Source organism: Blastocystis hominis (assembly GCF_000151665.1).
Source record: "Blastocystis hominis, Singapore isolate B (sub-type 7) whole genome shotgun sequence assembly, scaffold_2".
Taxonomy (NCBI): domain Eukaryota; class Bigyra; order Opalinata; family Blastocystidae; genus Blastocystis; species Blastocystis hominis.
The window spans coordinates 865,127-889,991 of NW_013171827.1; the positions used below are offsets into that span (position 1 = coordinate 865,127).

General features: G+C 49.3%; 13 protein-coding genes; 7 read left to right on the forward strand and 6 right to left on the reverse strand.

Moving 5' to 3' along the window:
• Positions 1-679: 679 nt before the first annotated feature.
• On the forward strand, positions 680-1,088 carry GSBLH_T00002689001 (uncharacterized protein; the record flags this gene model as incomplete). The annotated part of the gene is made up of 3 exons (XM_013041177.1): positions 680-711; positions 743-815; positions 849-1,088. 3 exons carry the CDS (start codon positions 680-682, stop codon positions 1,086-1,088), a joined length of 345 nt encoding a protein of 114 aa, XP_012896631.1.
• A 1,694-nt stretch (positions 1,089-2,782) lies between these two features.
• On the forward strand, positions 2,783-3,479 carry GSBLH_T00002690001 (uncharacterized protein; the record flags this gene model as incomplete). XM_013041178.1 has 4 exons in its annotated part: positions 2,783-2,836; positions 2,869-3,050; positions 3,083-3,339; positions 3,371-3,479. The coding sequence occupies 3 exons, from the start codon at positions 2,783-2,785 to the stop codon at positions 3,183-3,185; spliced, it is 339 nt and encodes a 112-aa protein (XP_012896632.1). The 3' UTR covers positions 3,186-3,339; positions 3,371-3,479.
• A 25-nt stretch (positions 3,480-3,504) lies between these two features.
• Positions 3,505-3,999, reverse strand: GSBLH_T00002691001 (uncharacterized protein; the record flags this gene model as incomplete). The annotated part of the gene is made up of 3 exons (XM_013041179.1): positions 3,505-3,801; positions 3,834-3,882; positions 3,914-3,999. 3 exons carry the CDS (start codon positions 3,997-3,999, stop codon positions 3,505-3,507), a joined length of 432 nt encoding a protein of 143 aa, XP_012896633.1.
• A 492-nt stretch (positions 4,000-4,491) lies between these two features.
• On the reverse strand, positions 4,492-6,820 carry GSBLH_T00006476001 (Adenylate kinase; the record flags this gene model as incomplete). The annotated part of the gene is made up of 11 exons (XM_013041180.1): positions 4,492-5,251; positions 5,326-5,562; positions 5,595-5,657; positions 5,688-5,765; positions 5,830-5,939; positions 6,009-6,063; positions 6,098-6,141; positions 6,170-6,263; positions 6,295-6,401; positions 6,433-6,600; positions 6,632-6,820. 11 exons carry the CDS (start codon positions 6,818-6,820, stop codon positions 4,492-4,494), a joined length of 1,905 nt encoding a protein of 634 aa, XP_012896634.1.
• Positions 6,821-6,891: 71 nt separating this feature from the next.
• GSBLH_T00002692001 (uncharacterized protein) lies at positions 6,892-8,146 on the forward strand (the record flags this gene model as incomplete). The annotated part of the gene is made up of 4 exons (XM_013041181.1): positions 6,892-7,056; positions 7,089-7,518; positions 7,549-7,662; positions 7,698-8,146. The coding sequence occupies 4 exons, from the start codon at positions 6,892-6,894 to the stop codon at positions 8,144-8,146; spliced, it is 1,158 nt and encodes a 385-aa protein (XP_012896635.1).
• Positions 8,147-8,270: 124 nt separating this feature from the next.
• GSBLH_T00002693001 (uncharacterized protein) lies at positions 8,271-9,033 on the reverse strand (the record flags this gene model as incomplete). Its single annotated transcript, XM_013041182.1, has 2 exons — positions 8,271-8,296; positions 8,340-9,033. The coding sequence occupies 2 exons, from the start codon at positions 9,031-9,033 to the stop codon at positions 8,271-8,273; spliced, it is 720 nt and encodes a 239-aa protein (XP_012896636.1).
• Positions 9,034-9,352: 319 nt separating this feature from the next.
• Positions 9,353-11,089, forward strand: GSBLH_T00002694001 (uncharacterized protein; the record flags this gene model as incomplete). Its single annotated transcript, XM_013041183.1, has 12 exons — positions 9,353-9,428; positions 9,463-9,526; positions 9,557-9,606; positions 9,638-9,718; positions 9,750-9,917; positions 9,951-10,019; positions 10,051-10,335; positions 10,366-10,575; positions 10,607-10,684; positions 10,718-10,789; positions 10,825-10,896; positions 10,944-11,089. 12 exons carry the CDS (start codon positions 9,353-9,355, stop codon positions 11,087-11,089), a joined length of 1,371 nt encoding a protein of 456 aa, XP_012896637.1.
• Positions 11,090-11,894: 805 nt separating this feature from the next.
• On the forward strand, positions 11,895-14,902 carry GSBLH_T00002695001 (Glycine dehydrogenase; the record flags this gene model as incomplete). XM_013041184.1 has 3 exons in its annotated part: positions 11,895-11,990; positions 12,021-12,140; positions 12,172-14,902. 3 exons carry the CDS (start codon positions 11,895-11,897, stop codon positions 14,854-14,856), a joined length of 2,901 nt encoding a protein of 966 aa, XP_012896638.1. The 3' UTR covers positions 14,857-14,902.
• Positions 14,903-15,130: 228 nt separating this feature from the next.
• On the reverse strand, positions 15,131-16,410 carry GSBLH_T00002696001 (uncharacterized protein; the record flags this gene model as incomplete). The annotated part of the gene is made up of 5 exons (XM_013041185.1): positions 15,131-15,337; positions 15,368-15,956; positions 15,989-16,227; positions 16,265-16,369; positions 16,402-16,410. 5 exons carry the CDS (start codon positions 16,408-16,410, stop codon positions 15,131-15,133), a joined length of 1,149 nt encoding a protein of 382 aa, XP_012896639.1.
• Positions 16,411-16,700: 290 nt separating this feature from the next.
• GSBLH_T00002697001 (uncharacterized protein) lies at positions 16,701-16,964 on the reverse strand (the record flags this gene model as incomplete). The annotated part of the gene is made up of 2 exons (XM_013041186.1): positions 16,701-16,862; positions 16,893-16,964. The coding sequence occupies 2 exons, from the start codon at positions 16,962-16,964 to the stop codon at positions 16,701-16,703; spliced, it is 234 nt and encodes a 77-aa protein (XP_012896640.1).
• Positions 16,965-17,937: 973 nt separating this feature from the next.
• On the forward strand, positions 17,938-19,954 carry GSBLH_T00002698001 (uncharacterized protein; the record flags this gene model as incomplete). XM_013041187.1 has 4 exons in its annotated part: positions 17,938-19,104; positions 19,139-19,558; positions 19,589-19,846; positions 19,876-19,954. The coding sequence occupies 4 exons, from the start codon at positions 17,938-17,940 to the stop codon at positions 19,930-19,932; spliced, it is 1,902 nt and encodes a 633-aa protein (XP_012896641.1). The 3' UTR covers positions 19,933-19,954.
• A 22-nt stretch (positions 19,955-19,976) lies between these two features.
• On the reverse strand, positions 19,977-20,449 carry GSBLH_T00002699001 (uncharacterized protein). XM_013041188.1 has 2 exons: positions 20,239-20,449; positions 19,977-20,204 (listed from the first exon to the last, which is right to left on the reverse strand). Exons 1-2 carry the CDS (start codon positions 20,299-20,301, stop codon positions 20,007-20,009), a joined length of 261 nt encoding a protein of 86 aa, XP_012896642.1. The 5' UTR covers positions 20,302-20,449; the 3' UTR covers positions 19,977-20,006.
• A 3,264-nt stretch (positions 20,450-23,713) lies between these two features.
• Positions 23,714-24,797, forward strand: GSBLH_T00002700001 (uncharacterized protein; the record flags this gene model as incomplete). XM_013041189.1 has 5 exons in its annotated part: positions 23,714-24,178; positions 24,207-24,265; positions 24,297-24,406; positions 24,437-24,576; positions 24,611-24,797. The coding sequence occupies exons 1-5, from the start codon at positions 24,003-24,005 to the stop codon at positions 24,795-24,797; spliced, it is 672 nt and encodes a 223-aa protein (XP_012896643.1). The 5' UTR covers positions 23,714-24,002.
• Positions 24,798-24,865: the final 68 nt, after the last annotated feature.

Below are 24,865 nucleotides of genomic sequence, written 5' to 3' on the forward strand. Positions count from 1 at the left end.
CAATTCTTTAACAGCTCTCTTATAATCTTCGTCATCCTCTATTCCTAAAAACACATAAACAATAAAACCGAAATTATAGTTTTCAATTCCGGACGTATTCTTCTCAACCTTTCTTCGTTTAGACATGTCCTCATCGCTCTCCTCGACGTATTCATCTTGAACTCTCTGACGGTGGATGGTACGACGCGCCATTTTCATTAAATCGTTTTGTGCGCTTTACAAGCAATATCTACACACTAGTGAGTAGGGAAACAACAATCAATTGACACAACACTCCATCGGATTGTTTTCAAAGAGTCCAAACTGAAGCCAAACAGCTATGAAACATATATCACCATATGGTTCTAACAAAAATGAAATAAGGACTTACAAGCAACTTGAATTAAAGACAGCAATGTAATATGAAATGCTTGTAGATTAAGATTAAGCTGATTGGTTGTTGGAGTTGTCACGGTTATTAGGTTGTTCTAGCAGTTGAGCTTTTACTCGTACGGCATCGTGAAGGAGTTAAGGGATAATGATGAAAACTTTGTATAATGGTGACACAGCAAAGGTAGCTATCTATTATCCAACACACGTTAATTCCTCTTTTTCTCTGTGTAACTCACCATTTCCCCAATTCATAATTCGTTCTCAATTTTAAACAACCCGTAGTATTCCTCTTTTCGACAAAATTAAAATGGAACTTATTGTGACAGCCGATGATTATGGGTAATCGGATTCGGCATTCCGTGAAGAATAGATATTCTCCGTATCGTGATGATATTATCTTGGATTGTTTTCGTCGCGGTATTCTAACGGGAACCAGTTTGATGGTATGTGCTAGACTCGAAAAGGATCATTTTCAGGTGAATGGAAAGTCTGCTGAGTCTGCAGTACAGAAAGGGAAACAAGCGGGAATCTGCATTGGATTGCACTTAAATCTTTCGGAAGGGATTCCTATTTCAGAGCCGTCCCAGATACCGTCGTTACTTCGCGAAGAGAATGGTGTGGTCCAGTTTCTCGGGAAGGAAGGATTTATTCAGTCTGTGACGGAGGGACGCATTGTTCCTAGTGAGGTGGAAACGGAACTACGCAATCAGGTGTGAATTCACTTTTTTGTTTTGTTTTATTTTAGATTCAAAAGTTTATTGAACTGATGGGAGAGCCTCCCTGCTATATGGACGGCCATCAGCACGTCCATCTGTACCCCTCTCTAACCGAGACCATCGCCAGTGTAATGGAAGAATTCCACATCACAAAAACGCGCTTTCTCTCCGAAGACATGAACGAAGTGAGCTGGATGAACTCCAATCCGCGCAAATCCTTCCGTCAGCTCATCTACCAGAACGTATCTCTCTCCCCGCCAATCAAAAGCTAGACGCTTTCCGCGATTCCCGTGTACAACAAACACAACGTATTCGGTGGCTATGGAATCGGGAGCTCGATCGGCGGCATGTCGATGACGGCGCAGCGCATCATCAACTGCTGTCTGCGCTATCCGCGAAGCCGATCCACGGTGACAACGATCGAATTGATGGTAGGAACGAGCGAAGGGAGTGAGAGGAAGACGCATCCCGCGGTTCCGCACGAGGATTGCGCGGAGTGGGGGTGTGGAATCGGGTGCGATGCGTTCAGCCAGTCGGAGGATCGCGTGCACGAGCACTCGGTGCTGGTGGATGCGAACATTCGGCAGAACATTCTGGATAAGGGAATTCGATTGTGCTCGTATGCGACGAGCCACATTGGGAAATCGAAAAGGGAAGAGAAAAGGGAAAAGAGGAGTGAGAAGAATTGTGAAAAGAATTGTGAATCGAATTGTGAATCGAATTGTGAATCGAATTGTGAGTCGAAAACTGAATCGAAAACTGAATTGAATCATCAATCGAATTGTGAATCGAAAACAGAATCGAATTGTGAATCGAAATCGATGCTTGGCAATGGAAAACGCATCGTGATGATGCTTTCTTTGAAAGAAGGCACCGGAAATACCATTACCGGAACGCGAATCGCTTCCGTTCTCATGGAATTAGGCTTCGTCGTGCAGATGGTCGACACAACCGACCACTTCGAATCGCAAAACCTCGCCGCGATTCTTCACAACCAGCGCTACAACGAAGGCAGCACGCTCTATCGCCTGTTTTGCATCCACGCGCTGCGCGCAGGCGTTTTCGCGCTGACCGCCGATGTTCCGTACGTGCTGATGCTCGGAGGAACGGACATCAACGTGAGCATTCACGACCCCACGAAGATCGATCGCGTAAAAAACGTTTTGCAGCACGCGCATCACATTATCGCGTTCACCGAATCCATGAAACAACGAACGATCGATCTTCTTTCCGATTCGATTGCTCCGCCCATCACGGTGATCCCACAAGTTGTTATTTCGATCCAAAACACTATCCTTCAGAGCACAGAGATCCCACACTCTCCCGATGCGTCGCTCCGAACCGCTCTGCGGTTAACTGCTTCCCATCAGCTGCTCGTTCTGCCCTCCGGGCTTCGGCCTGTTTTCTTTTCCCACCCCATCAAACAAAGGTTAAGGACGTGTTCTTCGTGCTGGACGCGTTCTCGAAGTACCACAAACTTCATCCTAACGTTGTGCTCTGCATTATCGGACCCGTTCTCGATGCGGAGTATGCCAACTCCCTCTTTGCGAGCCTCCCCAACGAGAATTTGATTGGAATTTCGTATACGGGAAAGAAAGAAAGCGAATTGTACGAGGGTGTGTATTACTCCACGTAGCAAACATCGATGCCTTGAATGTAGCCCAATTCCTCACACCAAGTTCATAAACACGCTCATGGATGTGGACTTCGTGGTGAACTCCAGCATTTCAGAGGGCTTTGCAGCGATCGTAAGGAGGGAGGAGGGAAATTCGATGGATAGTTACTCGAAGCTTGGTCCGCCAAGAAAATCATTTTCGCGAGGAATAATTCGGGTAACAGTGCTGTGATTCGGGACGGGATCTCTGGACTGCTCTACGATACTCCCGAACAGTTCATCCAACAACTAGATCACGCGTTGTCGGATAAGGAATATCGAAATCATCTCGAGCAGTCTTCTTTCGAGTAACTTGCTACCATTTCTGTCTTATTGGAAGGTACTTGCTGTCTCAGGGACTCATTGAAAACGAGAAGCGCGAACTCCTTCGAATCCTTTGCGAATCTTACCATTGTTTGTTGGCAAATCCCCGCGGAATTTGATGCTTTTGCTTTTTTCCAATTCTCCCAAATTGTTTATTAAATCAAAAGGCAATGGCTGGAAAGGAAGGTAAAGATTAGAGCAAATCGATGATTGTTAGGTGGCAAGAAGAAACCTCTGAAGCAAAAGAAGACCGAAAAGGGTGTGGAGACTGAGGTAGACGCTATTGCCGTTCGCTTAGTTGTAGGAAGACAAGGCTTTCAAGGCCAAGCAAAAGGAGGAGCAGGCCGCTCTGAAGGCGATGAGAGAAAAGCTGTCCAAGAAGAAGTAATCCCTTTCCAGTGTCTATTATTTGCTACACGTTTGTTCAAACAAACCAGTCTAGTGGATGCTAACGTAAGTAGCACCATTAACTGTCTTCACACGAGGAATGGTGAGGATGAGCATTCCATCCTCAATCTTAGCGACCATCTGCTGCGAGTCCGCGTCGATGGGCATCTCAATCATCTTCTTAAAGAAACCGTTGCGTCTTCCAGCAATAAGATAAACATCTTCGTCAGAAACCACCTTCTTCTTTCTCTTTCCTTCGATCATAATCTTGTTATCCTTCACCTGGACGCTCACACGATCCTTAGGAACTCCAGGAATATCGGCAATGACGACATACATATCACCGGCCTATTCGTAAGCATACAAAACTCGATTCAAACCTGAATCAAATCAATATTCAGAGGAAAATGTTCAGGGTTCACGTTATCGCTAGGAAATCAAGTAGGCAGCAAAATCATACAAAACGTTTCTAGCTCTAGCAACAGAGTTGTACGCGTAATCATCATCCTCAAAGAACTTGTTCTTTGCAAAATTAACTATCGACATTTATAATCACCTTTAATAAAATCAATGAAAAACATCTTTTCCTTTGTGAAGATTCTCTCGATGAAACTCCCATCATTCCATTGGGCATTTGGTTTTCGCAAGATTCTAAACAAACACGCAAGGCAGCTAACTTTTTCTTTTGAAAACTCGTCAATGCGGCAGCAAAGGCTTGGATGGAGGATAGAGGAGCCGCATAGTCCAGCGAGTACTTTTTCGACGAAACCTTTCCGAAACACACGTAAACCGTCGCTAGGACTTGGAACCATTCAAATACCACCCTACGCGACGACTCTCCACTATCTTCTCGCAAGATCAGCTGGAAGTTTCGTTTGGACGCCTTCTTCACACGCCCTTTGAACTTTAACCTACAATTCAACCTTCCTAGTCACAACAACGTCCATCCCTTTAATTCCTCCGACCACACGGGCTTTCGCGTTATAAACACCTCGGGGGAGCGGAACCCGATCATTTTCTTCGTGTGGGACGTCGAGGCTAACATCGATTTGTAAAGCTTTTGATCCTCTTTTCTCTATCGCTCATTCGCTCGATCTCTGTTTCTACGGTGGCAGGAGCAAACACCTGCATCGAGTTCGGCTGTCTGCCGGCTATATTGCTTTTGTATGTGATCCGAAGCACCTGGTTTCGCTGGTTTTCCTCAAAGACGCACTCGGGGATTAACGCAGGGTTCAGCCCATTGTCGTATAGAATGAATTCTGTGCCCAGGCCGTTGCCTTTCATCACACCTAGATAGTCTTCGTCGTAGATGTGAGCAGTAACCGTCGATGCCGTGATGTTGGGGTTTTTGAAGAACGCTACGTTGCTAGAGCCGGGCATGGCCACGGCGGACATGATATACTCCTTCGAATCTTCACGATACAAATGGAACACGTCGGAATCTGGATTGTCCGATGCTGTGGAGTCAAAATCCAAACATCGATTTCCACCTCGGTTCCGCTCGATATAACACCGAATTGTGCCTGCGAAGCCGCACGAAGACTTTTTCATTCCAAAGGAGCGGAGTTGCTCTTCGGTCATGGTGTCGAACTCGCAGGGCTTTCCTCCGCTACTTAGATATCCCGGAGAGAAGAATTTGCTCCGTTTTGCGATATCGTCGAGAAGCAACACGTCAAAAATGTCGGAGTTGATTTCATCTCCGCGATATGTGAACTTGCTGGTTTTCGCCAGGAATAGAATCGATTCGCTCGTATCTGCGTCTGATTTCTTGTACGACACAAGAACCCCGTGTCTAGTGCTGAGAAACGAATTAGTTTTAAAGACCTTTTGAGCCAAGTGAAACATCCAGAGAGAACCGTACGCGCATTATACGCAGATGCGTACTTGCAGGAAGCGATGAAATTTGAGCTATTTAGACCTTGGACAAGCAGATTCTGCAGTCGATCTTGCAGAGAATCCAATTGTAATATACTTGCCACTTTGCAGAGCTCAATGTCCAGTCCTGTGTTGGGGCGCAGGAGATGGCGCATTTGGTCCATTGCGAACACACTTCCATTGACATCTTTTAGATGGATGTAACGAATCAGCAATCCGAATGCATGGAAGAGTCTACAGCATGGTGCTGATCAGAGTGGTACTACTTTTCGCTTGAAACACGGATTGTTACTGTGTTTACGTTTTTCCACTCGGATTCCAATTTACTTCTAAAAATGATTCACAAATCAAGCCGATACTTAAAATAGTTACTCTGACAGAGAAGTTCTCTGCTAGATACAATATCATAAGTCAGCTCTGAACAATCGAGTTCAAATCTAAAAATCACTGGAATCCTCCATTCCTAACTGTTTTCCATCTAAAAGAAACCCATTTCCAAACATGCCGTCTTCACCTTTCATATAACACACAATTATCCTGATCAGATCATCGTAATCCGACGTGAAAACACTTTCCTGATAGTAACTATTCATAAAAGAAAAAAAATGTATCTAACAAACAATCGACTTTAAACCTCTTCAACTCCCAATTTCTTGCATTCTCCCAGCGTCGATTCAAACCTTCAGTCCGTTCTTCTCACAAATCGCCTTATACGCCTTTATCGAATTCGGGAATCTATCCATCACTCCATGTCTTCATTCATTTCTACGCTTCTTCGAACGGAGGCTCCGTGCAAATCGTCTCAATCGGATACTACTTCGCACAAAATCAGCGATTCTACCTTTTCACGGAGATGATTCAGCACCTCCGCTGTTTCATGTTCGTAGCTGTAGAAGCGGCGCTTGATCACATCCAGGTTGTCATCGCTGCGTCCCCTACAGTGAAGCAATAGGGAGAGCACAGTACTGGTCCTTTCCGCGCTCCAACAATCGCTTCTCCAGGAACTCGTAACTGCACTGGTACAAAAGGCAGCCAAGAACGTTGCAGCTAGATCCCATTACGTTGACCCAGGTCTGTGGTTGAGTCTGTAACCAGAAACAATACATTGTAGTTCGACATGTTGCGAGGATAGCCATCCAGCAGCAATACTCCGTTCGTTGTTCTGAGGACTTTGTCCTTTATCAATTCCATCGTCACGTCGGTAGGAACAAGCGTTCCCTCGTCGAGGTGCTTTTTAATCATGTCAGTGTACTTTCCGGGAGTCTTTACCGTCTACCGATTTATGCAGAGCATGCACAAGTACTTCTCTCAAAATCTCTCCCACAGAAACGTGGCATCCTCCGAATTTCGCAACGAGGTGATCAGAGTGCTTTCCCTTTCCAGAGCCGGGAGCTCCCAAAACAAAAATCACATTTCCTGCAGTCGAGGAAAAGCATCGGACAGAGCTCTGCAGCGATCTTCCGAGAATCAAACTTGAGCGTAACAGGGACATATAGAAAGGAGAATGTGTGAGAAAGGGTGGGATCCCACAGTATCGATTTGTAGTTTGGACAAAATAGTAGAATGTTTATTGCTCATAAGCGAGTTGCGGCCGAAGGCGACTTTGTCTTTTTATTCGAGAGGAAGGACTCGATCATTCCTGTTTTTTTGAAACATGGGGAAAAGTATCAGTGTATTTTGGGTGCATTCCTTCATGACGATATGATTGGAAAGGAATTTGGATCGATCGTTGTTGTTTTGTCGACTTTCCTAATTTGCAGATAACTTCCCAAACTGGAAATAAATATTTGTATATGCTGCGGCCTACTGCAGAAATGTGGTCCGGATCGATGAAAACTCGGACGCAAATCATTTTCGCTCTCGATGCGAGTGTTATTATATTCAATTTGTTTATCAAGCCGGGTTCGAGAGTTGTAGAGTCTGGGACTGGATCGGGTGCGTTGTCGACCGATATAGCGCGTGTGCTCTCTCCCATTGGTCATTTGTTCACATTTGAATACAACGAAATGCGAGCTACGGAGGCGCGAGCTGAGTTTGAGCGAAACGGGCTGAGCGATATCATTTCTGTGTTCCATCGTGATGCCTACACAGACGGATTTGTGGTGCATGACGAATCGAACGAAAAGCTGTGCGTGGACGCGGAGCACCCTGTGGATGCTGTGTTTTTGGACCTTCCCAAGCCTTACAATGGTATTTGCGAATGTCTGCACTGAGAAATAGCGATCAAGCACGCTTGCGAAGTGCTGAAATACAACGGCCGAATCTGTTGTTTTAGTCCCTGCATTGAGCAGGTGCAGGAGAACTGCCGTACGCTGCGTGAGAATAAATTTGAGTGTAGGGAATGGGAGGGAGAGAAGGTAATGGTGTAGTGATTGAGACGATGGAAGTGTTGGTACGCCAGTACGAATTGAATAGCATTGACAACAATAACAGCTACACGACGAGAAATCGAAATCGGGAGCGAAACGCAGCAGCAGCGAAAGCAAAGGGTAAAGGAAGCGAAGCGAGCGCAATGGAGACGGAAAGTAACAAGGAAGAGGGCGAAGGGAACAACGCAGAGGTAAATGAAAGCGAGAAGATGGAATCGAAGGGATCTGTGAAGCGCGAAGAGCCTGAAGAAGCGAGAGAAAATGAAGGGGAAGAAAAGCCACAAGAGAAAGAAGAAGAAGAAGAAGAAGAAGAAGAACAGAATCAAGGACCGACGCTGTTTGTGCCTTCAAAGAATGTGATGGAATCGCTTTCTTCGATGATTTTGTCAAAGGGAGAGCATATTGGAAGAGGCCACACGGCTTATTTGACGTTTGCTACGAAGCTGTAGAAGAGCGAATGATGAATGAAGGAATTGAATGAATTGAAGTAAATTGAATGAATGAACACAATGCAGAGACTGTGAGTTCGTTGTTTGTTAGAACAATCAAGAAAATGGAGCTGATTGTATAGTGCTAAAGCGCACAAAGCCTTGGCATCACTTGTTTCACGCACAAGATCATCCAGTTCGATCACCTTCAAACAAATGTATTCACCTTCCTCCATTAGTCCCGTGGCTTTGTCCTGGAATGAATTCAGCTCGGCCTCGCTCACCTCCTTCTCGTATAAGAACAGCTTAATGTACTCGTCACAACCTCCAGGAGAAGGATACATTCCCGGATAACGATCACCGTACACCTCCTTGGTCATATCGACCAGATCCGATGCATTTATACTGAGTCCAACTTCTTCCTTTAATTCCTTTGCCGCAACACCTCCGAAAGCTTCCCCATCAAACACTCCCGCAGGAATTTCGGTAAAACAAGAGTTGGCAATAGGCACGCGCGGTTGACGCGTTAAAATCGTGTACTTCTTTCCGTTACACTTGAGAACGATCAAAATCGCCACAGAAGGTCCACGCATGAACACAATGCCAGGAACATGTCTTCCCTCTGGATTCGAAGCTTTGTACACTAAAGATTTGAACTTAATGAACCCGATTCTTCCATTTCCGAAATAGTCAACATTTTGAATATCAATGCTTTTCACGAGGAGACCATCGTCAATACTATTGACCCAGTTTGTAAAATTAGGATTTTTGAGAATGTCTTGAAGTTGGCATTGACAACTAGCGGTTACAGGCACATCAACGCCATGGATTTTTACAGATGCTGACATTGTACGTAAAAAACAAGAGCACGAACGAGCAAATCGAGTGGATTTAAATAGTTGAATCATGGATATTTTACCCTTTTTTACCTTTCCATAGTCCTTTCACACTATTTCCTCGATTTACTCCACCCAGATTCCTCTATCTGGTGTATAATAAAACTCTATCCTTTCGATTGATCGATGGTAGAATTAATAGTGTTAATGCGAAGCCATGATCGCGGGAATTGCATAATTTTGTGCCATTTCATGATCATCTAAGATGAATCTGGATATTTATATTTTGAATAACTCTTTATTTTCAAGGTATGGACATCTTAATGATATGTGTGAAATGTCATATATTTAGTGTTCGCGGGTTCTAACTAGTTTTCTAGATAACTTACCAATGCCCAGTAAGCATAAGTCTGAGAAAGCTGATAATGCGTCTTCGAATCGCAAGGGATCTCTGAAAGTCGGAGATAGTTAGTGTTTGTACGAAAAGTGATGATTGTGTAGCTTCCGGAATTATTAACGAACTGACAATCCAAGTTGACTATAGTCTGGACTCCCTCGTCGAGTTGTACGATTTGTTGTCCGTTCTGAAGTGTAGCAATGAGATAGATTTTGCAAGCGCCATCAGAAAAAACGAACTCGCCGTCTGTAGTTTTTCGATTCCGTTTCGATTCTGTAGGCATGAGTAATGATGATGTTGCCGAACTTGCCCAAGGATTTGATGCGTCCAACGCCAGAGTCAGCACGTTGGTGATTGCAGGTACCACTCAATCGGAATCCCTCCTGTTCAGCTTCGGACGACTCCAAGATCGAAGATGAGGACGGTTCCGTTCTCACGGAGCTGATGGAAGCCATCAGCGAGCTCTCCTCGGTCACAACCCTCGTGTTTTACGGACATGACTTCGAGGTGCTTTCGTTCACCGCGATGCCCGAGAACGTGCAAGAGCTGGTGTTCGACAGTCCGCCTTCTTTTCTCTCTCTGTGAGCCGTAGAGTGCAAAATCGGCTCGATCGAACTGGACGAGAACGACGCGGCGAGCGTGGAGACCCTTGTGTTTGCCAGTACGTCGCTCTAACGCATCCTAACTCGCAGATCTGACCAGCGGCGGCACGCTGACGATCCCCGAGAACGCGTTCCAGAACGTGAAGCAGCTGAAGATCGTGCGCTGCCACGCGGAGAACGTGGAGATCCAGGACGGCGCGTGCCCGGTGGGCACCATTCTGGAGATGAGCAGCTGCCGCCAATGCGAGACGCTGACGCTGGGCAAGGATTGCTTCTCGCAGGGAGAGATGCTGCGCGTGACGCGCGTGCCGAATCTGTATCGCATCGAAGTGGGCGAGAACGCGTTCGAGAACGCCTCGGAATGGAACTTGTCGGGTAGGAAAGGAGGAAGCGAGTGAGAGCCAGCGTCGCTGCTGAAGATTCTGGTGCTGCAAGGCAACAATTTCTGCAAGATGAAGGAGGTGGATCTGCAGTTCCCCGAGCTGGTCGAGTTCCGGTGCGGTCCCAATTGCATGCAGGAGGCGAAGAGTCTGATCTGCCAGGATTTGGGCAAGCTGCAGAAGCTCATCATCGACGAGCACTGCTTCGAGCGATGCAAGAAGCTGTTCTTCAGCGGTGCGGCCTAGATTGGAGTGCTGATGCTCAGATACCGACAATCTGCGTGAATTGGTCTTCGGACCCTACACGTTCGGATCGCTCACCGACGAAGATCTCACGCTCTCGGGTACTCTTTATTACCAGCTCGCATCATTGCTAGACTTCCCGCGCTTGGAGCTGCTGGAGTTCGGAAAGAGCTCGATGGCGAAGCTGGACCGCTTCATCCTGGTGAGTAGGCGCAGCAGGATCTTAACGAATGATTTACAGAGTGCTCGAATTTGCGCACGCTCCGAATCGGCCCGAAGGCTCTCAAGTCCTGCGAGTACTTCGTCCTGCTGGGTAGGCTGGCCGGCCGGCTGGCCGCTGGAGCGTCGGCTCACCTCTAGACTACGTGAACCGCGTGCACATGGAGGAGGACGTGGGCAAGCTGCAGATCATCCCCGAGGAGTACCCCAATCTCCCGCAGGAGGCGGAGATTCAGTGCCAGGCGAACTCGTTCCGCGTGGAGGGCAGCGATTGGGCCCGGGTTTGATCGCGTAGTGTGTCGCCGCCTGCAGGAGATCGAGTTCGGCGCGGAGTGTCTGAAGAACGTGGAGCACTTCGAAGTGAGCTGTACGTACCGCTGCGCCGAGAGAGCTGACGTGTAGTCCTGAAGCGTCTGAAGAAGATTTCGTTCCCGCAGTACTTCCTCGAGGAGCTCAAGACCTTCACGATGTCCGGTAGCGTTCTCTCGCCTCCTCTCCACGCTAGACAACCCCAAGCTCACCGACGTGTTCATTCCTGAGGGCTGCTTCCCGAAGGCGCGGTACTTCTCGCTGCAGGGTAGGAGGCGAGAGCGAGCGCAGCGATGGCATGTAGATCATCCCGCACTGACCACGCTGGAGATCGAGGATGGCGTGATGGCGAACGGAGGATTCTGTATCATGCGAAGTAGGGGCGAGAGGACGCGCTGAGACGCAGATCTATATCCGACGACGATTAACATTAGCAGTCGAAGTATGCTTTGCAGCGCATCCAGTTATAAATCAATCCCCAAGAAGTTACGCCGCGCAATTGTGAAGAATCTGTCTCCGTTCCAGACGAAGATTGCTTCGGACGCTTTCTTAGGTCAGACATTAGTTGGATCCATTTCTATTCTTGGAATCGTATCTGTTTTGGTGGTTCTTTGTCTTTGATCTGTTTGTTGCATTCATTTTCGGAGGGGTTTTTAGCATCCTTGATAATCAAGAGTCATGCTGATGATTGGTCATACAGTTTCTCCGTTTTGGGTCTACAATAATCTTAAAAGGAAAGTTAGATGTAGGGATTGTTGTCGGCGTCCCGCTCTGATCACATAGATGCAAAGTTTGATTCGAAGTGCTCTTCGCAGAACTGGTTCGCTGGCGGTGGTTGCCCGTTTTGCCAGTACCCGCCCGTTCGCTCCCGTCTTCAATGTGTGGATGCCTGGAATCCGTGACTCGTAGTTCGTGGATCGCTATGTGGGTCCCCGCGACAACGAGATCTCCGAGATGCTGAAGACCATCGGCTGCACGAGTCTTGACGATCTGATCAATAAGACCATTCCCAAGGAGATTATCACTCACGTTTGTATTCCGATCTTTGGATCACCCGCAGAAGATGAAGCTCCCCGAGCCCATTTCCGAGGAGGAGGCCCTGGAGGAGATTCGAGCGATCGCCAAGAAGAACAAGATCGAGAAGAGCTACCTGGGTGAGGGCTACTATGGCACCTACATGCCCACCGTGATTCAGCGCAACGTGTACGAGAACCCGGGCTGGTACACCGGCTACACCCCCTACCAGGCCGAGATTTCGCAAGGCCGTCTGGAGTGTCTGCTGAACTTCCAGACCATGATCTCCAACCTGACGGGCCTGCCGATCGCCAACTCCTCGCTGCTGGACGAGGCGACGGCTGCCGCCGAGGCGTTCCACATCGCGCACGAGACCTGCAAGAACCGCAAGAAGTTCTTCGTGAGCGAGGACTGCCACCCCTCCACGATCGCCGTGGTGCGCGAGCGCGCGAACCTGCTGGGCGCGGAGGTGGTTGTGGGCGACGTGCGCAGCGCGGACTTCTCGTCGAAGGAGTACAGCGGCGTGCTGGTGCAGTACCCCAACACCTACGGAGAGCTGTTCGATTACAAGACCGTGAGTGACGCCATCCACGCTAACGGCGGTCTGTTCATCGCGGACGCCGACCTGCTGGCGCTGACCGTGCTGAAGACGCCGGGCGAGATCGGCGCGGATGTCTGCGTGGGCTCGACGCAGCGGTTCGGAATCCCCATGGGCTACGGAGGCCCCGCGGCCGGCTACATGGCCGTGCAGAACAAGCATCTGCGCAAGATGCCCGGCCGTATCATCGGCGTGACGCTGGACCGCCACGGCAACAAGTGTCTGCGTCTGGCGCTGCAGGCGCGTGAGCAGCACATCAAGCGCCAGCGCGCGACGTCGAACGTGTGCACGGCGCAGGTGCTGACGGCGAACATGTCGTGCATGTACGCGATGTACCACGGCCCCGAGGGTCTGAAGAAGATCGCGACGCGCGTGCACAAGATGGCCAACGCGTTCGAGCTGGCGCTGAAGGAGAACGGGTTCAGCGTGAAGCCGGCGACGTACTTCGACACGATCACGGTGGACGTGCCCAACGCCGACGAGATGATCCAGAAGGCGCACAAGAAGGGCATTCTGCTGCGCCGCGTGAGCGACAAGCAGGTCTGCGCCAGCTTCGACGAGACCACCTCGGCCACCGACCTGGTCAAGCTGCTCGAGTGCTTCGACGTGAAGGCGGACGCCGCCGACCTGGACGCGCGCTCGTCGGGCGCGATGCCCGCGGAGTTCCAGCGAACCTCGCCGGTGCTGCCGCACGAGATCTTCAACAAATACCACAGCGAGCACCAGATGACGCGCTACCTGCACATGCTGGAGACGAAGGATCTGTCGCTGAACTACTCCATGATCACGCTGGGCTCCTGCACGATGAAGCTGAACGCCACCAGCTCGATGATGCCCATCACCTGGCCCGAGTTCACCAACCTGCACCCCTTCGCGCCGCGCGAGGACGCCAAGGGCTACCAGAAGATCATCGACGACATGGACAAGATGCTCTCCACCATCACCGGCTTCCAGAAGATGTCCTTCCAGCCGCTCTCCGGCGCGCACGGCGAGTTCGCGGGCCTGCTGACCATCCGCAAGTACCTGGACTCGATCGGCGAGGCGAAGCGCAATGTGTGCCTGATTCCGCGCTCTGCGCACGGCACCAACCCCGCCTCGGCCGCCATGAACGGCATGACCGTCGTGGAGGTGAACAACCTGGCGAACGGAGCCATCGATCTGCCCGACCTGGAGAAGAAGATCGCCCAGTACAAGGACACGCTGGCGTGCATCATGATCACCTACCCGTCCACGTACGGTATCTTCGATGAGGGCATCAAGGACATCGTGAAGAAGGTCCACAACGCGGGCGCGCAGGTCTACATGGACGGCGCCAACATGAACGCCCAGGTGGGCCACACCTGCCCCGGCGTGATCGGCGCGGACGTCTGCCACCTCAACCTGCACAAGACCTTCTCCATGCCGCACGGAGGCGGCGGCCCGGGTGTCGGCGCCATCGGCGTGGCCAAGCATCTGGTCCCGTTCCTGCCCACCAACCCGACGCTCCCCGTGCACAGCGGCGCGGGCAGCATCGTGTCCGGCGCGCCCTACGGCAACGCCAACCTGCTGCCGATCACGTGGATGTACCTGCGCATGCTGGGCATCGACGGACTGCGCAAGAACACGGCGTGCGCCATCCTGAACGCCAACTACATGGCGGCGCGCCTGAGCAAGGACTACCACGTGATGTTCCGCGGCAAGCAGGGAATGTGCGGCCACGAGTTCATCCTGGACGTGAAGCCGTTCGAGCCGTACGGCATCACGGAGAACGAGATCGCCAAGCATCTGATGGACTACGGATTCCACGCGCCGACGATGTCGTTCCCTGTGCATGGCTCGCTGATGGTGGAGCCCACCGAGTCCGAGGACAAGCAGATGCTCGACCGCTTCTGCGACGCGCTGATCATGATCCGCAAGGAGATCCAGGACATTGCCGACGGCAAGCTCGACAAGGACGACAACCCGCTGAAGAACGCGCCGCACACCGCGCAGGACGTGATCTCGGACAAGTGGAACCACAAGTACTCGCGCGAGCTGGCCGCGTATCCCACGCCCGAGACCAGAGAGAACAAATACTGGCCGACGTGCGGACAGGTGGACAACACCTGGGGCGACCGCAAGCTGCTCTTCACGGTGGACAGCTACAAGAACTAATCAACCAACCAACCAACCGCTTCCTTCCTGTTGTTGTATTGTTGTTGGTGTGTTTGTTGGAGGAACCAAGGAACCAAGGAATCAAGGAATCGAACAAACAAATTGAATGAATGAATGAATGAAAGGACTGTGAACGATGGAAGGGAGTTCGATCGTTGCTAGGGATTGGTGCGAGGTCGCTTCTCGGATGATTGCCCAGCCAGAAGCGCGAGCGCTTGTCTGCGCGAGAGAATCGTATTCTGCTGCTCTTCTTCCTTCATGAACTGCTTGAGCGCTAAGGAGAATCACCAACTAACAGGCGAGTGCTACCTGCAGGGCACTGAATTCCGTTTTCCTCGCACAGCTTCACAAACGCAGGGAACAATTTCTTGTTGCGCGCATTGCAAAACACGCACACGCTGCTCCTCTCTCCCGCCCTCCCCACACGTCCCGCATGGTGAATAAACTCCGAAATCGACGACGCGAACGACCACATCAGAATCTACTCCTCGCTCCTCCCATTCGCCTCTACGCAGCGCGCCGATTGCAGCTCCACTCCGCGACCCACAATCCCCGGCGTCGACACCAGCACCTTCAATCGACCCTGCTGAAACTCCTCGATGGTTCTGCGCCGGTCCGCGAAGGGCGTTTCCACAGTTAGCGAGGTATGAGTGCATTTCGGAAACTCCTCGTCGAGGCATTTCGTCACTTCCGCGGTCTCCAAACGCGTCTGGCAAAGCACAACCAGCGGCAATTCGATCTCCGACTCCCTGCCTTGCAGTCGGTTTCGCAGCAATTTCGCGAAGCTCTTTCGCTTCTGCGTGTCTTCGCGCCAAAGAACCGAGTAGTCGAGCGCGCGGTTCAATGTCTCGACGGTCGACACGTTGATCTCCATCGGGTTTTGAAGCAGAGAAGCGGTCTGCGATCGGAGATTGGGCGTGATGGTGGCTGAGACGATGATTTTCTGGGGCTGAGAGACGCATTCAATGCGCACTTGCAAGCAGGGCGACGAACAATTCGAAAGAATCGACTGCGTTTGTTCTAAAAAGTCCGATTTGAACAATTGGTCAGCTTCATCGAAGACAACGCAGCGAATTTGATGGCAGAAAAACGACACTAGTCTTCACCAAAGCCACGCTTCTCTCTACTCCACTCTTTTTCCGATCGAATCAAATCCAAAAGCCGCCCTGGCGTCGCTACCAAGAAGTTCGCGTTCTGATGGAGGCGATAGCTTTGCTGCTTTTTGCTCCCGCCGCCGATCAGCAGCGCCGAACGAACGCCGTGCTCACTCGTAGCGAGCTCTTTGAGTTTGTTTTCGATCTGGATGGCGAGTTCCTGGCCAGGAACCAACACCAAAACAATAAAATCTTGGTAGAAACGCGTGGCTTCGAACTAGAAAATATAAAAAGAATCAGATTGATCTGAGTACGTAGTCCATTAGAAGAAGGGTTAGCGGAATGAGGTACGCGAGTGTTTTCCCACTGCCTGTCGTGCTCTGGAGAATAACGTCACGGTTACTGAGAATGCAGGGGATCTATCATCTATTGTTCGAATGGGAAGGACTACGGATTCCATTTGAATTGGGGTGGGTGAAAACACGCCTACACTCGTTAAATTGTCTCGTAGAGTGGAAGGAAGGGAAATGTTGTCAAAAGAAAGTACGGAATGTTAGAGAACCAAGCAAATCCTACGAGGATGATAAAAATCGCCCCGAATCGAGATGTTGAGGCCTTGCCTTATTTTTAGAATCTGCGGATATTATCGAAAAGGGTAGATGTACATCGATGCTCGAGTACAATCCACTCCATGTTACGAATTTGTAATATTCGGCGATTCTCCAATTATAAAACTCATTATCTAGCAGATTACGATATGATCAAGGTCCAACCATCCCATTTGGCAGAAATGCTTAATTCTCTTAGCTTTTTCATATTTTTCTCTTTTTCCAGGTGAATTAGTTTGCACTCCATGCTGCAGACATCTTTATCTGTTTCATCACAAATGTACTCTCCATATCGACCACAGACCTACAAAAGAAAATTATAAGGTAGGTATACAACGCAAACCGGTTCTCCTGGTTCAGGATATCGTTGATCCTTAGAGAACTGAACGATTTTCTCTTCGGACATTCCGCAATGCACTGTAATGCGAATTTAAATGCAGAATCCGAATCTAATGAAAAGGAAAGAGAAGTATAAGGAATCTGGAAAGGATAGATTTGATTCCAAAAGAATCAAGTCGAAATAGTGGTAAAAGCAATGTATTACCTAACAATTTAAATAGATTCACCCAATGTAGATTGACAAAGCTTAAATCACATTATTGTTATCAAATTCAAAACTGGTATCAAATGATAGTATTCAAAGTTGTCTATTTTCGATGATTACCAACTTGACCATTAGTAGTCAAAACAAAGGATCCTTGCAAAATCGATATTGTATTAAAATTGAATTGAATATGCGAATTAAAGCAACTATGTACTGACTGTTATTACTCAGCGCCATGACTCGATTTCCATTGTTGCTTTTCTCTTTTAAACTCACATGCGAACATTATTCCACAAATGAGTCTACATACATTTTCAACTCAATCATACTTAATTTTACTCTATTTTGAAGCAATACACCCCACTCATAGTAAACCATAAAAACTTGTTCCACATTTGAATCTCTCTCTATTTCACTTTCGTAATCAGGAATCAAACAAACAAGTCTAAAGTTGCTTTTTTGACAATTTTCTCATCATTTTCTTTTTCAAATGGATCCCCAGAATCGACGTGTGGTTCAAGGCATCGAATTACTTCAAACAAATAAGTTTTAGCAACGCCTAATGTCAATTCTCAAGAAGCGACTCCCTCTGTTCATTTTTCACCAAATGTGATGTCTTCTGGACGTGCCAATGGAGAGAGATCTGAAACAGACCGCAGTGTATCGAGTACGCCGTATGTGTCTTGCTCTTGATTATTATTCAATAGGGGCGGCAATATTCGCTCTCCGTCAGCCGAAGTAGCTATTATTTATTCGTTTCATGTAGTTCTCTCCGGGTTCGCAATCTCAGTTCGAAGATGTCATTGTCGGTACCGACATTGTGGTTACTGAAGTGATGTCCGTGTTCAAGCAATTTTTGGAAGATTTTCAAGCTGAGGGTGAAGAAAGTGGCACCTACATTCGTAAGATCAATCAGCTGATCGAGGAAAACAACCGTTATTTGAATCTGGACTGTAATGATCTGCGAACATTCCCAACCACTTCCAAACTGTACGAGCAGCTGATTCTATTCCCCCAGAAAATAATCCAGGTGTTTGACGTGGTGGTGAACGAGTTAGTGAGCACCCTTCATCCATCCACTCCATTCTCCATCCACATTCACGTATTCAACATCGGAAACAAGCATCCGATGCGAGACCTCTCCACCGACAACATCGACCAGCTGGTCTGTGTGGAGGGCATGATCACGCGCGTGGGCGACCTGATTCCCGACATTCGCATCGCCACGTTCGTCTGTTCCAACTGCAAACATCGCGCCGAGGTGCACCGCATCGGCAACCGCATCGACTGCCCCGCGCGTTGCGAGCAATGCCACAGCCCCAACACCCTGCGGATCGACTCCACGGACTGCATTTTCAACGACAAGCAAGTCGTCAAGATGCAGGAAGTTCCCGACCAAGTCCCGCAGGGCGAGACGCCGCAGTCCGTCACGATGTTCGCCTCGGAAGAGCTCTTCGACTGCGTGAAGCCGGGCGACAAAGTGGAGGTGACCGGGATTTTCCGAGCGCTGCCCGTGCGGATTTCGCCGAATCGGACGACGGTGCGGGACGTGTTCAACACGTTTATCGACGTGCTGCACTACCGCAAGAAGGTCGATAAGCGCTTCGCCGTGGAGGGCGAGGAGCTGGACGACGTGCAGCAGGTGGAGGAGGAGCGGCGGCGCGAAGAAGCGCGGCTGGTGGAGCTGTCGCACGACGAAAACATCTACGCGAAGCTGACCGCGTCCATCGCCCCGTCGATCTGGTCGAACTCGAAGCGTTCTGTGACTTGTAGGGGCATGGACGACGTCAAGAAAGGCCTGCTCTGCATGCTCTTCGGGGGCAATCAGCCCGACGACGAGCGCGGCCCGCACTTCCGCGGGGACATCAACATCCTGCTCTGCGGCGACCCCGGAACCTCCAAGTCGCAGCTGCTCTCCTGCGTGCACCAGCTCGCGCCGCGCGGGATTTACACGTCGGGGAAGGGCAGCTCGGCGGTGGGACTGACGGCGTACGTCACACGCGTAGGAAGAAGGAAGGGGTTGGGTTCAAGCCAAGGATCCGGAAACGTACGATTTGATTCTGGAGAGCGGCGCGTTGGTGCTGAGCGACAAGGGAATCTGCTGCATCGACGAGTTCGATAAGATGGACGACACCACGCGGTCGGTTCTCCACGAAGCCATGGAGCAGCAGACGATTTCGGTGGCCAAGGCAGGGATTATCTGCACGCTCAACGCGCGCACGTCGATCCTCGCCGCGGCCAACCCCGTCAATTCGCGCTACGACCCCAATCTCTCCGTCATGCAGAACCTCCAGCTCCCGCCCACGCTGCTTTCGCGCTTCGATCTGATCTATCTCATCCTGGACAAGCCGGTGGAGGCGTTGGATCGGCAGCTGGCCACGCATCTGATCTCGCTGTACACCGAGCACCCCGAGAATCACGTCGAGGTCGCGCCCATCGACAAGAAAACACTCACGGTTTCGTCGAGAGAGCGAGGTGACGTGCAGGACTATATCAGCTACGCGCGCAGGAACGTGCACCCGGTGATTCCAGACGCGGCGGCGGTGCAGTTGGAGGAGGAATACATCAAAATGAGATCGCTGGGAGCGCGGTCCACTGCGGGCAACGTCGTGACCGCCACGCCCAGACAGCTCGAGTCGTTGATTCGGATTAGCGAGGCCTTGGCCAAGATGAAGCTGAATAGCGAGGTGAGCGTGGAGGATGTGAAGGAAGCCGCTCGGTTGATCAATGTAGCTACGCAGAGGGTAGGGGATGGGAGATCGCTGTGTTGTAGGCAGCCACGGATCCTCGCACGGGAGTCATTAACATGTCTAGCATATATGCGGAATAGAAGAAGAAGAAGAAATGATTCATTGTGTTTGTTGAAAACAGGGAATGGACAAAGCTATGCTGCGGTCAACCCCTTTAGAAGATACCAATCTTGTTGGCGACGTCCATAGCCTCGTTCTCTCCGCTCATGCGCACAAACGCCTTCTTGAAGCCCAGAGGAGAGATAACAGTGTTCACCTTGTCGCACTTGACGTTGTACAGCTTGTTGATAGCCTGGCGGATCTGTCTCTTGTTGGCACGGATATCCACGAAGAAGGTGAGAATGTTCTCAGACTGACGTGTGACTGGAGGGAAACGAACGGCCTACCTCAATCTTCTTCATCGAAGACTCGCTCACAGCGGGCTTCTTGATAATGGCGTAAGCGTCCATCTTGTTCTCCTTCTGGACAGCGTGTCTCACATACTTGGGCTTGCGGGCAAGCTCAAGAGTCTTAGGACGGTAGAAGCGAGTGGTGGTGTGAATATGACCAGCTTTCTTCATCTGAACGCGTTTCGTTTTCTGAGCAGCGGTAGCAGCTACAGCGATAAGACAAGTAAGAAAGTGATATTCTACCCTTCGTAGCCTTGACCATTTCGTCTAATTTTGATTTTTCGGAAAACATGGGGGTGTGATTGTGGTCTGCGAGATTTGCCTGAGGTAGTTGCACCCCCATAGTGATAATGGTTTTTGATTATGTGCACTATTTTTGAAGTTTGGGTAGGTTTACTGGGATGAAGTGGGAGAGAACTGTATGGAGTAGCAGAAGGTTTCGAACAAACAAGGTAATCAGTTGTACTTACTGTGGTTCCTGAGGTTCCTGTGATTCCTGAGGTTCCTGTGATTCTTCTTCCTCTTTCTGTGGAGTTTCTTTTTCTATTTCTGGAGTTTGGGTGTTGTCCTTATCATCTTCATTCTCATCAACATTCTTATTTTCATTCTCATTCTCCTCTTCATCTTCATTTTCATTTTCATTCTCCTCTTCATTCTCCTCTTCATTCTCCACTTCTACCGCCTTCTTCACACTATGATTAAACTTCGTCGCATCAATCTCATTGATCTTCCCCTCCAACTCCGTCAACTGATCAATATACCGCGGGAAATTATTCGGCTTCAAATGCACCAAGATCTCCTTCATATGCGCAGCGTTATTCAGCAGAATCCTCTACCCCTCACCCTTCTCCTCTCCTCTCCCTACCCGCACAGGCGCAAACAGAATCCCCTGCGTCGCCGGACTGTCGATGTACAGCGCGATTTTCCCCACCGTGTCCTCCAAGCGATCCGTTCCCTCCGCGAAACTCGCCAGCATGTTCACCACTTGCTGCTCCTCCAGAGGGAAGCGATCCTCCGCGGAGGACGCCTGCGCCATGAACTGCTCGTACTGCTGAATGAGCGTGATGACCGTGCCGCACACATCGCGGCAAATGCCCTCGATGAGCTTGTTCGTGCTGTCTTTGAGCGCCTCTTCGATGAGACGCAGCCCGTCCTGGTTGATGAACGTCATGGTGGGAATGGCGCGAGCGAAGAGTCGGTACAGCGTGCTGTCGCGAAGCGAAGTGTCGCTGAACGGGAGATACGTTCCGGGCGAATGGAGATCGAACGGAGAGATCTGCTCGCGCAGGATGAGGAGCGTTTTGATCCGGAAAAGCTCGCTGTCCACGAGGGATTGCCGAGAGAGAATGGCGGCGGCGGCTCGCGAAATGGAGACGAGAACGGCGCTGACGGCTTCGGCGGTGAGATCGGCCATGATGGTGTACTACATGATCAGCAAGCAAGCAAAAAGCAAGCAAAAAGCGTACATCGACGCAAGTATAAAGCAAGGAAAGCACGCGGAGAATCTTCTGGACGGGCGTGTACCACACCGAGTAGATGGAGAAGTCGGCACGATGCTTGCGAGCGTAGAATCGATAGAGCTTGTCCGGATAGTCGATGTCTTCTTCGGTGGGAGCGTAGTTTTGAATCGTCGTGTCGATGTACGTGTGCGCGATGAACAAAATTCGCTCGCGAATATCTTCTTCCAGCTTGATGATCAGCGGAATCACCACCGATGTGAAGGAATCTACATGGAATCAGCCCTGCAAAGAGCCACTTCGCTTCACCACATCGCCCGCCACGATTTCCATTTTCACCATGTGCACCAAATCGCACAGAATGTCCAGCTGCGAACAATCCAGAACCAGCGGACGGATCTGCTCGTAGCAAAGCAACGCCAAATCCTCGATGAGCGAGCAGATGCTATTCGCGAACCCCGGCGAAGACCGAACCGTGGAAACGTGGTTCTTGTCCGATCCGGAGGAGAAAAACGAGACGAAGCACTCGCTTTCCATTTCGCAGACTTCAATCATGAGCAGAATCGCCGATCGCACGCGGGTTTCGAAGGACTCTCCGTTTTCGAGGATCTGCGCGACCTCGCGGAGGAAGAGCTCTTTCATTAGATCGTAGCGAGCCTCGCAATAGAGCGAAAAGCAGGAGTCTTTCTTGGGCTCGTAGGCGCCGGAGTGGATTTGAAGGATGTGATTCACGACGCCGGCGTTTCCGCGCGATAACGCAGAGAAGAAGTAGTAGAGAGGGGAGGAAGAGACGAGGAGCTGCTAGAGGGAAGGATAGGAAGAGAAGCAGAACGTTTTTGTCTTGTTTTTCTTGGACTTGCGCTGAGCACGTTTTCAAAAGCGAGGAGAATTTATTGGAGATGATTTCGTACACGCGGTCGAGGAGAGCTTGATACTTCGTGATGTAGTTCGAGCTGTCCTTGTAGGAGGGCTGCATGGAACGGGGAAGAGAGTTTGTACATGGGAGTTGAAGAATTGCAGACAGTCGAAGATGCGAGTGATGATGGAGGAGAGCTCGTCGCAGTACAGGTCGTACTCCATTTCCTTGCTCTTCTCCGTGGATGCTTCTTTCGCGTAGATGCTGCTCATTCCGATCTTGTCTGTAATCACAGACAAATCGCGGAAGTAGGAGAGAGGCTCACGAAGCTCGCTAAGAACACGGCTGAGTGATTTCTACAGTATAAGATTACAAAATGAAAAAATACTTCATCAGAAATATACCCCTCACACTCATCATGGAGGGACTTTGTTATGATAGATATCTATGGCACTAAACGCAATTTGAATAGTGGGTACATCATCATATTGCTGCGAAATCGTATCTAACGTTCGGATGGACGAGTTTACCGAATCAAGAATGGTTTCTGTACTGCTGATCGTATTATCAAGTCTTCCAATGAGGGTACTACAAAATGAAAAAGTAAAAACAACGACTACCTCAGCTGTTGTTCAACATGGGAAACCTTTGGACGTAGATCGATATCTTCAAAAATATCAATGGAACGGTTCGTCAGGACAGGAAGGGTTCCTTCCGATTCTGTCCACGATGGTGGAGTATTCATGCAGGTCTCTAATTCCGCATAAATACGTGTAAGTTCATCAGAATAAGGGATAAAACGTTTCCAGTCGGAGGAATCCGTATTCATCTTGAACAGAAAAAAACTGTATTTGAGGGAATGTTGTTCGAAGTGTATTGAGGAAGGAGTGTTATTGAATGTGGAATCGATTTTGCAGGTATTGAACGCTAAGTCGAAAGTCGATTGTGGGATGTATATAAACATTGCATGGAAATGCGAATCTATCGGTCGATTTGCATTCAAAGAAAATAGAATTTTATATTGTTAGCCAGAATCCACTCACTTTCCATCTATTCCCCATTTTAGATACATTTTTCTGTTTTGTCTTACACCCTGATTTATATTTCAAGCAATATAGCCAATCCACATTATTGTTAGAAAACCAAATCTGATTGATCTATTCAGCTTTCATCCTATAGAGGTCCTGTATTTCAGCATTTTCAAACCCTCTCATGTCATCTGTTGGATCATTGTATCAACCAATTCTTCGGGACGAAAATTCTGAACAACTGAAGCGCCATCTGCGATTTATTAGGATATCCTTGCAATTTCTTCCCTTGTTGTAGAGTTGTCTTAATTGAGAGTGGATCGCTGTAATAGTAATTTTGTGTTGTTTGTCTTTCGGTCTGTATTGTGTAATATACAGAAAACAGAGTCCTTATCTGTTCGCTTCTCGTTACTCTGACTCATGTTTAGTTGGCTTTTTATACATTCCTTTGTGTGGGTCCTATCATTCTATTATGTTCGATGGGTTTATCAGTTCAAGAACCGACCGGGGTACTGTTATCTCGTGGGATATGCGTTTTGTACGTTTTGCTTTTTGATCAATATCATTTTCATCATATGTTCGATTGTTTCCATGATGTAGAATTTCGTTTTGATGCTAATGTAGAAAACAAGTTGTGTGGTGGTACATTATTATTCTGATATGCTGTATCTTCCAAAGCATTTGTATTCGAACTCGAATCTTTACTCCCTATAGACTGGATGCTTCTCACTTGGGACATCTTCAAAATCGCCTCCATTTCGGTTTCCAACTACGACGAATCTTATTCCCTGCTCTCTCTTCTTCGACTCTCTTGGATCTCTGAGGTTTTGATTCTCCACTCAATCCCAATTTAGGAATTAAAGCGAACCAACAAGATCGTTTCAGTGAGTTTATTAACTCTCTTTTGTCTCGGTCAATTCGGTGTCTCTCTCTATTCTCACTGCGAGTCTTCGGTTTCCTGGTTCTCTCTGGGTCTTTCCGGTCTGTTCCTCCTGTACCTGCCTCCATCGAATTCCATCGAACTCTAGAACCACACTGTTGTTCCTTCCCCTCTATGGATGCCAGACCCGAACGATTTGGCTTCGCCGCGTGCTGGTCGTGCTGATTCCGATGACGCAGCTGGCCTTCGGAATTCTATCGAACTGTTATTTTAACCGATTGGTGTGCTCTGCGAACAGAGGATTGTGCGATTCGAGGAATGAATTCATTGTGTAGAAGCGTGTTGGCGAAGGGAGAGAGCGTGCTGCTCACGCTGTGCAGCGGCTTCGGCTTGCTGGTTGCGC

What these genes read in the sequence shown, in the direction of transcription:
- GSBLH_T00002699001 (XM_013041188.1), bottom strand. Translation starts at nt 20,301, where the DNA reads ATGGACGCTTACGCCATTATCAAGAAGCCCGCTGTGAGCGAGTCTTCG. An exon ending in CTTCGATGAAGAAGATTGAG is followed by an intron (nt 20,205 to 20,238) that starts GTAGGCCGTTCG and finishes GTCACACGTCAG; the next exon opens with TCTGAGAACATTCTCACCTT.